Here is a 13,418-nt window from a genome sequence, read left to right on the forward strand (position 1 = left end):
ATGTCTACGCTGCCCAAAAACCCCCAGAAAAACCCCAAGTGTGTTCTTAACTCGGAATAGTTAACTCAGGTTAAAATAGCAGGTGAAGACACAGCAACTCGGCTAAAGCCTATAGGGCAGCCTGGGGTTGAATTCAAGCTGCTAACCTGAGTTAAAAGCTAAGTTGCCATGTTTCCATTGCTCTTTTAACCTGAGTTAAAGTTAAGAACACACCTTTTTGTTTTTGCAGGGTAGATCTACTCTAAGCTATAAGTTAAATGCAGTGACAGTGACTATACATGGTAAGCTGTATGCAAAAGTAATGAATAATCAAGTAACACACATGATTATTTCTGTCTTCTAAAGCAGAATGGAAGTTAATTAGCACAGCAATCTCTGATGAACCATTTGCAGAAGATGTAGCTATCCGATGATCTGAAAGAGTATGTAATTCCTATACAGGCATATGATATTAACACAGTAAATCCCCTGTAGAGTCCCTGAATGTAAAAATCGCTCAGATGATATTTTGTGCCACGTGTTATACATTTTATTTATTTTTTTCCTAAGAGGTTTCATTTAAAGTAATTGGTTCTCTCTCCAGTTCACAAGGAGTATAGGAAGCCTCCGATATTTCACAGTGACAGGGTCCTTGAGGAAAGATTTAGCTGCTTGCTACTTATTTTCTCTGAAATGTGTCATTTTAGGTGGACTTTTGACAGGGAACATTTTTATTAGTTTATGGGATTTGGAAACGCTGACACACACGTTTATAGTGCCTCTGGAGAACTTTGCTGAAAGGCCAGGAAGCCAATTCCAAAACCAAGAGCAGTCCTATTCCTAAAATATTGCTGTTTCTTTTTAAAATGTGAATTAGAGACTCATATTGTGGGTGTTTTTTCATTGACTTTAATCTATTTTGGACAATTTGGCTTTGCATTATTGTTTTGTTCCCCAAGCACCAAATTTACCCATTCAATACTGAATGATGACCAAAGCCAGGTTAATCTGGGGGAGTTGGGGGACGGGAGTGCTCTTCCACTAACCCCCAGCAGCCCAACATATCTGACACTGAGCTAATGGATGGGGAGGGAGGTGTGCATGTGATACAGGATGAAGGTTGTGTGTCTAGGTTTCCAACCCTGCTCCCATTAAAGTCAAGGTCAAAACTCCTACTAACTTCAGTGGGAGAAGGAGCAGGCTCTCAATATCACTTTCACCACTGAAAAAGGACATTGTATCTGTTCTCTTATGGCTTCCATGCAGAAATAAAGAAGAAAAAGATTAAATCTGATCTAAAATTCAGTCACCCAGCCCTCAAAACACATAAAGCAAAGGAATCGACTTTGGATGAAAAAAAAAAGGGCTACAACGCCTGATAGCTAGGATTTCATAAGAGATGAAACCATTATTATGGAGAGAATTTAGATATTACCAAACATACTGACTCAAGTGCTTTCAGATATTAAACTTAGGAGAAATGTGGACTATGATGCAAGCCAGAACCGATGGTTGATGTGTAAATATGAAGTTGGAGATTCTCATTTCTCACACTGGGGACTGGCTGGTAAGCAAATCCCCCTTCTACCCCTAATGAATGTTTACAAATATGTCTCAGTGTAGTGGAGTATAGGTGAATAACCTGAGCTTTTCAATGATTTTAGCCACTGGTTAAATATTATTAAATAGTTTAAGCTGATATCAGTCCAGCTCTTTGCAGTGTATTAAAATATCTTTCTGTACCAACGAGCTGTGTTTCAGCAGAGAGTCCCTTTACTTTGTATAAAGATGTTGGCATAATGTAGTGATGACTCAGACCTCATGTCTTTAGGAATGTATAACATCCTTTATCAAGACAGAATACAGTGGCAGTGGTTTGTTTGTCCTAGATGTGGTTGCTACTTTTATATGTTTTTAAGTTATTAATGCAAACTGGAAATACAGTAGTATTACGAATTTTCTTTTTTTGGGTTAAACTAAAATGACTTTTCTCATTTTTTGCCATGACAAATAAACAGCTTTAATTATTGATAGCATACATGATATGCCCATAGTATCTCGGGAAACACAAGAAAACTTCCTTCTTGTGAAGCAGATCTTGCTCCCATTGAAGCCAATGGTGAAACTCCTGTTGACTTGAAAGGAAACAAGATCAGGGCCCTTAAATTTCCTGAGCCAGCGAGTAGGATTTGTTCCCTGGGTGTCTGAGTGTCACCTTGCTCAGTGCATTCTGTTCCTATGGTGAAGACAGACATCATATGATGACTGTAAAGAAAATACCAAAAACTTGACAAATAAAACAACAATGAAACAAAACAAACATAATGGGACAGAAAATTGACAGCACCTGTTTCAAAGAAACACCAACAGGTCAAATGGAAAATCAAGCATTCCTCCTTTGTTGTTAGACTGATTTGGGAATTGGTTCCACATGCAGTGAACAGAGGTTATGATGCAAAAAAGAAGTGGCAGAAATGTTGTATTCTCCTGCCCAGCAAAGAGATATATGGATTAGCTGGATTGAGCTGATTCTTTTGCATTCCCCTCTTGTAGTTTTGCTGGTGGGTTGTTTTTTGTTGTTGTTCTTGTTGTTAAAAGCATTACTAATGGCTTCCTTACATCCTGAACATTGCAGGACAGACTGTTTTTTGCACATTAGTCCTGCCTCTTAATTTCCATATTTGCAAGATGGAAAATAAATATCGGCGAGAGTATGCTGGCAAAAGCCCTGAAGCTGTGATAGCGCATACACATTAGTTTGGAGAGACCCAAAGAATTTCCTAGCCTGGACAACATGTTAATAGAAAGATTGTCTTAAGGACCACCTGCTCTCCAGTCACAAACTAGCCACATCTCTCGGGGCAGCTACAGCACTTGCTGACATGGAAAAGTAATATCAGGAAAGTATTGAATGCATGTAGAAACCATGGCCCTGGTTCAATGCCCATTGATGACAGTGGGATCAGGCCCCATAAAACCAACCAGATCTTCAATAGAAAATGGTCTGCAGGGTGCTAGTGACCTAGACCCCCAATTTAAAATCCTCCCAGTTTATAGTCAGTGAACATGTATCAGTCACTATTAAGGCTCCATTTATAAAGGATTATTTACTGATCAATAGATGTTTTAATAAATGGTTAATCAATTGCAATGGAGTCCCATAGGTCAATAGATTCCTTATCTCCATGGCTTATCACCGTCTTTAACGCATTCTCTGATATGCTTTTAACCATCTGCAACACATACTACCCGTGTCTGCGACATGCTTATAAACACCTCGTGATCATTAAAAAACCCTTTATAAATGGAACCTTAACCGAAAGTGTGACCCAAACAGGGATACAGTTTTGCAGACTGTGGGCAGGAGGGTAAGATTTTGTGACAATTACTGTAGATGGTATTAGGATTCATAGCATTTTGGAAAGAAAGTGGCATCCCAATACCAGTTGCAAGGCCAATAAAAGAATAAGGAAGCTGTTCAGGATGCACCCGAGTTGATGAAATCCTGAAGTTGGATGGGACACAGGTGGACCTGAGACCACCAGGCTTTTAAAATCCTTTTCTATCATCTAGTTCTTCTGCATTCTATTCTGACAAAGGGTGGAGCTGTCAGCGGCATTCTAATCACTTGAAGTTTATTTTACTTTCCATCAGGACAGATCCTGAGCTCCTCACTCAGTTTTCACTTAGGCAAAACTCCCATTGAAGTCAGTGTCCCCTCAGGATTTGGTCCATTATGTTTAATGCCTCACTGAGTTTTGAAAGTGAAAATTATTCCCTACCTAACTGATCCTTATGTACATTGCTTTCCTACACCTCTCCATCAGGTTTTTCTTTTGCTTGGCTTTTTTACCTTAAAAATAGCAGTAATGTTAAGTCTTGTCCTTCCTTGACTTTTGATGGAGGACTGATTGGAGCTGGGAGCTGGCTCCGTCCTTAACTGAAGGGGGGACAGAGTTGAATCCATGAGTGAGATCTTATCTATGCTTTAGATTAGCCCCTGTTCAGCCATCACAAGCCAGCAACTAGCATAGCTGCTTGGTGCTAACTCCAACTGTAGATACACGGAAAGCCATGATTTGCATCGGTTCAGGTTTCTGCCTGCTTGAAAGCGGGATAAGTTCAAATGGTGCAAATCACAGCTTGCCTTACCTTGACATGGGGGTTTGCTACAGCACAGCTACACCAATTACTGGCCAGCAATGGCTACCTCTCAATACAGACAAAGCCAACGATTGTCTTTCCTTCCAAGTGTTAATGAAATAAATTGAAAAGTATTTTAAACAGTCTGAAGAAAAGACAATCACTTCTATCCTCCTTTAATGAGGTTTCTTTCTTTCTTTCAAGTTTTCTGATGTCATAAACTTCCTAGACTTCCAGCTGTCCATAGAGTCTTCCAGGGCAGAAAAGGCCTGCATTTCTAATGTCAAAAAAGGCGGGAAGAAAAACCTCTTTAATTAAAACAATATCCCCCAAAACAAAACAAAAACAACCCCCTCTTTCCCTACATCCTAGAGATACAAAAGCACTTATGCTGGTGCATAGACTTAGGTAGCAAAATGTAAGTACTCATATGTGAAAATGTTGCCTCCATAATAATCTTCTTCCCATATTCTTTTGCATTTGTAACCGTACTAAAGATCGAGATTTTGGGCCTTTTAAGGATTTTGATTTAAAAAAAAAAAGCCTTCAAAAATATCTGTGATGGTGTTTTGTTACAGGCCTTTGGCAATTGCTGTTTTGGGTTCAGAAATGTGGGGTTTGTACCTCCTGGAAGATGTCAAGATCCCTAAACTCAGCATCTGCACTGAACTCTTGTAATTAATTATTGTTTTTAGCAAGGATGAGAATGCTTCATTTTTCATGTTGTCCTCACGTGTTGGCATTTCTTTTCACACACACACAAAAATACTGTTACCACAAGAATCTCTCTAAGCATGGATCCAAATCAGGGCCATCCCATACATTGCAAAGATGGGCATTTCACACGCCACGGGATGAGCCACCCTTCAAAATAATGCTCTATTAATCAATGGTTACGATGCAGCAAAATCCCTTACGCAGTGCAGCCACATTCATAATGAATGGACCAGTCGGAGGCCAATTTCCATATGCAGAATTTGAAGAATTAGTCACTTCCATCACTGCTGAGCAGTAGTCATGTAGTTTAATGGCCTCATGCTGAGGATTTACACCTCCTGCTGTCATGATTAATATGGCAATGGAGATTGAACTGTGTGGACATATTGATTTATTGGGCTGCATGGCAAGGCAAAGCAAATCCAGGCTACTTACCTCAGTGCAGACCCTTTTGGTGTTGCAATGCCATAGCCTTTGGAATCCAAGTTACCTCCCACCTTCATAGTGTCACATGGCTTGCGCTGCTCTATATACTCATTCATGGTGGACTCCAGGAGGTAGGCGTACTTCCCTTTCGACTTCCTCACCCGGATCATCCCCTCTTCTGTGGTCCTCACAAAAACGGAGGGTTCCGCTGATTTCATGTACGTCCACATCTTTTCAAACACGGCGATTTTAGATCGCTGCATGGGGCAACACAAACCCAGCATGTATTAGACTGGAAACAGAGGCTTGTGTACCAGTGGAGACTCAGAGTTGGCTTGAGCATGTACCTATGGTTTGTATCAGCTAAGGAAGGCCATCTGTGTTAGAAATAGTTTAATGAGTGACTTTAGGTCAAAGAGCTCAAATACCTGGCAAGCCCTCTGGGCCATTTGCTTCAAGTAATTTCAGGATTAGAACAATCTAGCAATGAGTGTCATTCACCCAGGGCTGGATTGTTTCTGTTAGGTATGAGCAAGATGAAAGAGCTGCACGGGGCTATATCTCCCTAGGGGCAACCATGGGAGGTGGCATTTTCAGCAAGCAGAATTCTCCACAGAGTCCCTGGTGTGGAGGGAGAGCATACCCTCTACTAGAAAAGAGAGTTCACGGGGGTGGGGTTATCACAGCCTATAAATACTGTACTTTGGGTACACCAATATACTTGGAAACATGGAAAGTATTTAGATGCCAACGATGATAAGATGAGAAGCTAAGGCAAGGAGGGTGGAAATTTCAGACTAGATGTTAGGGAAATGTGCTTAATAATAAGAGCAATTATATGGCAGAATAGATTCCCAAGGGAAGTGGTAACATCTCCATCCCTGCAGATGTTTGAGGAGACATTAATGGGAATGTTGTAGGAAGCAAAATGAAGGAGGTAGACTAGATAGCCAACATAATCTTTTCTGGCTCCGCTATGTATGTTTTTGCCATACATAATGGCAGCATATTTATATATTGTAAGTGGTTCCATTTAATTACAGGGCAAACCAAAGACTTATTATTCTGTAAACTTGAGTTGCAAGTCACAGGGTAATTACTTTTGGAACTGCTAAGTGTAATTACTCAGTAATGTGCAGAAGCATGTAATTACTATATGTTTCTAGGTTATTTATGTATTCAGCAAACTACATGATCTGTAATTTCCATGGAATGGCACAAAGACTGACACAGTATTTTTGTTTTGTATATGAAAGTCTTGACCATTTTCTCTTACCCTAAAAAATTCTTTAGTTGACCCAGCTTCCAGGGTCCCGTAGGCAATCTCTGTCTGCTTGGCTAAGTCTTCTGCACTCTCTATGGGGGACACCATCCGTTCCACTGTCAGGAAGGCAGCCAGGTTAGCCGTGTAGGAAGAGATGATGATCAAGGTGAAAAACCACCAGACACCACCAACTATGCGGCCAGAGAGGGATCTAAAGACAAAAGTGAAGGGTGAGGGGAATCGGGATGAAGGAGTAGAAGATACAATTCGGTGATATAGGCCAGAAGTGTGGTATGTGGTTTAACACCATATCAGTGACTGCTGAGCAATACCAGCTCTTACACCTGTTTCCTGGGAAGCTCAGTGTCAAAATGGGAGAGTGCTTCTCTCTCTATTTCCTTGTTATTTGTGTCAAGACACAAGCTTGAGTGAAACAAAACTATCACTGCTGGTGAAAAAAAATGTTTGCAGAGTAACATTTTCTTTAATTTTCATTTTCTTTCAGATAAAAAAAATAGCAAAACACAGCAACAATAGAAAACTTTAAATTCCTGGGTAGGGTAGTACCTACCTCAGATGGAATTCTTTACATATATCAGGAACAAGTGAAATCTTAGCAATGATATATGTCCAATGCTAGGTAAGGATGGTAAAACGATCAGTCTTGTGCAGAAAAGGCAGAAATATTCAATAAATGTTTCTCTTCTGTGTTTGATTCCTAGGTTCATGGAATTTAAGGCTAGAAGGACCATCAGGTAATCTAGTCTGACCTCCTGTATATCACAGGCTATTACATTTCACCCCAGTTACTCCTGTAATAAGCCCATTTGGAAAGAAACAGGATGATGTAATACATGTCTTACAGTCATAATGAAATACTTTCTTTTCCATCAGGAACTAGGGAGGACATTAAACAGCAACTATTAAATTAAACATTTTTAAATCTGCAGAACAGGATAATTTGTATTACCCTGTCCGAGTACTTGTAAGAGTATTAAAAGAATGGGCCGAGACACTCTTTGAAACATGAATGTTGATTTTTAACAAATCTTGGAACAGTAGGAAAGTTCCAGAGCACTGGACAAAAGCTAACGTCATACCCATATTTAAAAGGGGTAAATGGGACGATATGAGTAGCTAGATGCTGACATAAAACCCGGGCAAAATCATGGAAAGGCTGCTCTGGGATGCAATGAGTAGCGAATTAAAGAGTGGTACCATAACTAATGACAACCAGCATGATTTTATGGAAAATACATCTTGCCAAACAAGCATCTTTTTTTTCGTATGAGATCACAAGTTTGGTTGATAAAGAAAACTGCACTGACATAGTATAATTAGACTTCAGTAAGGCATTTGACTTAGTTCTGCATGACTTTCTATAAAAACCACTATAACTAAATAGATTAACAATTGGTTAACTATTAGATCACAAAAATTAACTGTATATGGGAAATCATTAGCCAATGAGAATGTTTCTACTGGGGATCCTCAGGGTCATTGCTGATTGGCCCAATGCTGTTCAATAACTTTGCCAGTCATCTGGCAGAACACATAAAATCATTTCTGATACAATTTAGGGATGATCTGAAAATTGGTGGAGTGGTAAATAGTCATGGCACATGTCAGTTATGTAGGCTGATCTGGATTGCTTGGTAAACTGGGCTCATCTGAACAATATGCATTTTAATACAGCCAAGAGACAAGGGGATTTGTCCATCACTTGGAGTCTGTAAATCAAGACTGGATAGCTTGCTCAAAGATATGCTATAGCTCAAACAGAAATTACGGGTTTGATGCAGAGTTCAGCATGTCAGGTTCTTTGCCCTGTGTTATGCAGGAGATCAAACTCAATGATCATAACAGTCCTTTCTGGCTTTATAATCTATGAATCTACTGCATTCTCTCTCCAGTCAGATTGCCAAAATACTCTAGGATCTGGAGACAGACAGACAGATCGCTCAAGCAGGAATCTATTTACTGCATTCAAACATTTTAATATAATTTTAAAGGGAAGATTCTGTTTTTAAAAGAGATTTTAATAATGATGCTCCCTCCTCAAATTGCTTGTACTCTCTTTCCTTTTTAGCCAAACCCATCTCTCAGGCAGGAAGGAAACCATGATGCTACTTTATGCAGCCAGGCTGGCAAGGAAGGGGTTATCTATCAGAAACACTGCCTCCCACCTGTGAGCTCAGCCTTTTCTCTCTGCAGTGTGTCTCTTTAACATCCTCTGTCACTGCCCTGAAATCTGGCCTGGACTATGGTAATGGAGATGTAGCCTTTAAATGACAGACATGGTGATGACACATGTCAGCATCCATTCCATCCTGTGTCTGGGTTTGCATGAGTAAATGGATCCAGCTGCCATGCTTTCTAGAAGTCATTGTGGGCTAATACAATTTGGCAAACAAAACTCCACACTCCATTGCTCCAGCTAGGGAAAACACAAACAAAAGCCACACTTCACTAATTGCAGAAATCAGAGATGGAAAAAAAGTGAATTAAAGTAGTCTGTTCCCTGCACCGCTCCTCTATATTGCATATTACTGCTTTGTCCAGGCTATCTTTAGATCTCTCATGGATGTGGGAGTAGCTGTTCTTTCAGACATCATGTAATCTCATTTATATCAATCTGACCTGAAATCCCTTTGGTCAAAATTGCCATTCTTTGAGCTCAGAGAGACACCACTTAATGGAAACCAGGGACCACATTTGCTCAGCAACAAAACTCTTCTGAATACATTTGCAATTTGCAGAAGGGAGACCACACATTTTTAATACCGGGGAAATAAAAGCCAATGCATCAAACACACTCTCAGCTTCACACTCCCGGAGAGCAATCAGAGCAGTTTTCACAAAGTGCAGAGAGAGCCGTCTGCAGGAAATACAGCCACAGTAAATGGCAGGAACAAAACAGCAAACTGTTTATTTTACTTTTTTTTTCTTCTTCTTCCAGATTTGTGAGTGAAAGGATTGCTTATGAAAGTAGAATTGGATAGAGCCAGGCACTGGGCAAGTGACTTTCCAGCAGTCTGCCAGGGCATCTCAATGCTGATCTGTAGCCCCCCTGGCTACTTCAGTCCTAAGGCTTACTTAACCAGTCATGTATATTGCAGGCTGCTTCTGTGATGTCAGCAAACTCATTATCACCTGAAACCTGAGCTGGAGGTGAAAGATTTCAAAGCAGTGGAATGTATAGTCTCAGGTAGAATCCCGCTCCCTGATCTAGTTAATATAACCTACGTCTGAAGTGATGTTCATAAAGGTGATCGTTTCTTTTCTTTAAAAACAAAAATCACCCCTTACAAAGCAATACGAACCCCATATTTTAATATAGGGCAGGTGGACATGTTTCATGACTGTAGGACACTGTTATATTGGGACCATCTTGCAGCTGTTCAGAACCCAGCATGACACAGGTTAGTTGCCTTGGCCCAGATGAGTTGTTGGCTATCTCAGCAAAATGGCCAATGACTAGATGGTCCTAGGGACTGAACTGCCTCCCATAGAAGTGTATGCAGTGTAGTTGTACCCGTGTTGGTCCTAAGATATTAGAGAGACCAGGTGGGTAAGGTAATATGTTTTATTGGACCAACTTCGGTTAGTGAGAGAGACAAGCTTTCGAGACACACAGAGCTTTCAGATGCTCAGAGTACCTTTTCCAGATTTGAAGAAGAGCTCTGTGTGGCTTGAAAACTTCTCTCTCTCACCAACAGAAGATGGTTCAATAAAACATTATCTCCCTTACCTTGTCTCTCCCCAAGAGGCGGTCATTCTAAATCAGAGTTAAGGAATGATGTGGGGAAATGGGAACTAACATGACATTCTTTCTGCAGAGGATTTCAGCCTCCAGGTCCGTCAACTCCAACATCTTTCACCAGAGTTCACAACATGTTACTTTTAATAAATGGTGGAGGGAGTGGGGAGGAATCGATGGGTGAACACACCTTTGGGTCTGCAGGAAAACAAAAAAAACCCACAAATGTTTCCCTAATTAGTCTAGATGATGTGTGTTTGGGGAAGGAAGCACTTGTAAGAAGCAATAGAGGCACCAAACAAGAGTAACCAGATAACGTCAATTCTAACAATTTCTGATGACGAAGGCCACTTCAACCTGGCAAGTGACACTTGGATAGCTAATTATTACATTCATCCTCCAGCTGCAATTATACAGCTTTTCTTCCCTGATGAAGCTGGGATATATTTGTGACTTAATTCCTGTCAGCTGCAGTCAACTGGACCCCAGCCTTTAGACTGCAGACATCATTACCTTATTCTTTATTAATTTATTGCGTAGGGGCTGCCTACTGTTAGCTGCAGATGGATTTTGCTTCCGGATCATGCACCTGTCATGAGCTGGATAAAAAAGTAACAATGGGGTATTGGCATCTGCTCCCCGCAGAAGACGACACCCAATGGAAACAGCCATTCACCCTAGTGTCACAGCAATGTGCCTTATCACAAGCGGAAGCAACACAAACCTCAAACACGGTTATGCCTTATTGTGTGATGGTTCATCAGAGACAAAGTTGAAGAGCAACATTTTGTCCCCATTGCTAGATATGCAACTTAGAGTTAGAAACCTTAAATCTAGGCCTCTGCAAGTACATAATACTGAATTGACTCAGATTGCAAGCACTTTGGGGGCAGAGGCTATCTTTGAGGTTTGTGTTTGTACAGGACATAGCACAATGGGTTTCTGGCCCATGAATGGGGGCAACCGCAGTACAAGTCAATAATAATAATGAAGGGAATATGTCCATGATGAAACATCACACGATTGGATGTAACCCTACCGGGCATTTCTACAGTTCAATATCAGTGACATATGTTAAACAAAGGCTCTCAAGTTGGAATTTTTGGGGCACACAGATAGACTAGCCAGACTCTGGACCCGTGCTCAGTAGAACAATGGTACTGCTGACCAAATGTAAATGACTGAGAAGACAATAGCAGCTGCTGTAACATATTTTATAGCCCTTGCCCTGTTGCATCTGTAGACTGAAAAGAGGCAGCAGTGCTATCACCATGGATACAGTTTTGAAAAGTGCTTAAGTGACTTAGGAGATGGAGTCCCATTTTCAAGTGACAGACACTTAGGAGCTTCCATTTCATTGCAAGCCAATAGGACTTCTTCTCCTAAGTCACTTTGACGCTTTTGAAAATTGTATCCCATAGAGATGCACCTAAATTGCATCCTAACAGAGATTCACCTACGACTTGAGTGATAGATGTCATTTTTTAAACCAGTTGCTCTGAAGTTCGACAAAGTCTATTTTGTGTCTTTATACTACTTTATATTAATAGACAGTATGAGGTTTGAATTCCCTTGCATTGAGTATTCTCATGTCTCCTAGGCCATGCCAAGCATAACATTAGGTTAGCCGGCTTTCCACTGTACTGAAACTGCTGTTAGTGACTGAGCTCTCTATTGAAGTAAGGAAAGATTTCTGTGCCCACATCTTTTAGCCCTCACAAAGACATGCCACGGGTCTTGACATTTGGATCTGTGTATTTAACTCTTGTATTTATTCATAATCATGATTGTATTAATACTTGGGAACAGCAGCCTTTTTAAACAGAATAAAATCCTTGCAAGTAATAAGCGGAGAGGATAATAGTGTAACAAGAGGCTTTCATTAACGTTTGGCTGACTCTGGGATGTGGAAAATGATGAAATAGCTAGATTAACCAGATGGGGTTTTGTTTTGATTTGTTTTGCTTTCTCTGCACTCAGAGCAATTCTCTTCTACACACTCCGAACTGAGACCCCTGGGGCTCTTCTTCCAACTTTATCTGGCTGGCCATAATCCCCCCATGCCCTCTGCCCACCGCTGATTCTCTATTGCCCTTATCACCGCCAGCTAGCAAGGCCTATCTCTCCAATGGAATATTACTGAAGTCCTCCAGGTATCATGTTCCTATAGGAGTTGAATGCTGAATTTGTTTGGTCTTCTATTTCCATTTTATGAAATTTGGGAAAAAAGTCCAAATTGGAATGAAAAACAGGAAATTCTGAAATTTCCTATGAAATGAATATTCTGACAAATTTCAATTTGGGCCCATTGAAACATTTCATTTTGATAAGGTAAAAATGTTTCATTTCTACTTTATCATTTCAATTCATTTTGTTTAGACATTTACACTACAGTAAACCATTGTATGCAAGATAATCTATATGATATTAAATTAAAATATTAATTTGCATATTACCAGTCTAAATTAAATGAACTGAAATGATAGTGTCATATCTGATTGTGCTACCTTATCGAAACAAAATGTTTCAGTGTTATCAAAGTGAAAGGAGAAATTCATTTTGACTTTCTCATTTTGTTTCCATAACAATTTGTTTCAAATTTTTCCCATGAACAGCTCTGCCAGAAGTCACATGTTCCCGCAGAATGTTTAGGTTTCCACTAAAGCACATCTTTCAGTAGAAAACTGTTCTGTAATTTTTTTTCTAGAGGATCGTTCTCCCTAGGCAAAGGAGCTCTCCATTGGTAGAGAGCTAGTTGTGCTAGCTATATCCCTCACACCAGGCATGGATGGAAGAGGGTGAGGGGCATTCCAGGGATAGGGTGGGCACATGGTAGGGTGGAGCTTCTCTCTGCCCCATCCACCACTGCCAAGGACCTTATGCCAGCGGTGCAAGTTAAAGACCCTCCTCTGAAGATCTAACATGCATGAGGACTGGGAGAGCTGAAACCAGTTCCTTGGCCACCCTGTCTCCCATCACTAGGGTGACCAGACAGCAAATATGAAAAATCGGGACAGGGGGTGGGGGGTGATAGGATCCTATATAAGAAAAAGACCCCAAAATCGGGACTGTCCCTATAAAATCAGGACATCTGGTCACCCTACCCATCACCACTGCCTTTGAGTATCA

General features: G+C 40.5%; 1 protein-coding gene across 7 annotated transcripts in view; it reads right to left on the reverse strand.

The window, feature by feature from the left end:
• GRIA1 (glutamate ionotropic receptor AMPA type subunit 1) overlaps positions 1–13,418 on the reverse strand; it is a 159,940-nt gene that overhangs the window by 16,650 nt on the left and 129,872 nt on the right. For all 7 annotated transcript variants that reach the window (XR_005583659.1, XM_039484516.1, XM_039484517.1 and 4 more), the window contains 2 exons: positions 6,542–6,740; positions 5,275–5,522 (listed from right to left, as the gene is read on the reverse strand). Coding sequence is in view for 6 of the 7 variants with exons in the window: in XM_039484516.1 (XP_039340450.1) it covers positions 5,275–5,522; positions 6,542–6,740 (447 nt within the window). In the remaining variant the exon portion in view is untranslated. The remainder of the gene's footprint in view (positions 1–5,274; positions 5,523–6,541; positions 6,741–13,418) is intronic.

The sequence above is a fragment of the Mauremys reevesii genome, linkage group 8 (genome assembly GCF_016161935.1).
Source record: "Mauremys reevesii isolate NIE-2019 linkage group 8, ASM1616193v1, whole genome shotgun sequence".
In the NCBI taxonomy this organism is placed as follows: domain Eukaryota; kingdom Metazoa; phylum Chordata; order Testudines; family Geoemydidae; genus Mauremys; species Mauremys reevesii.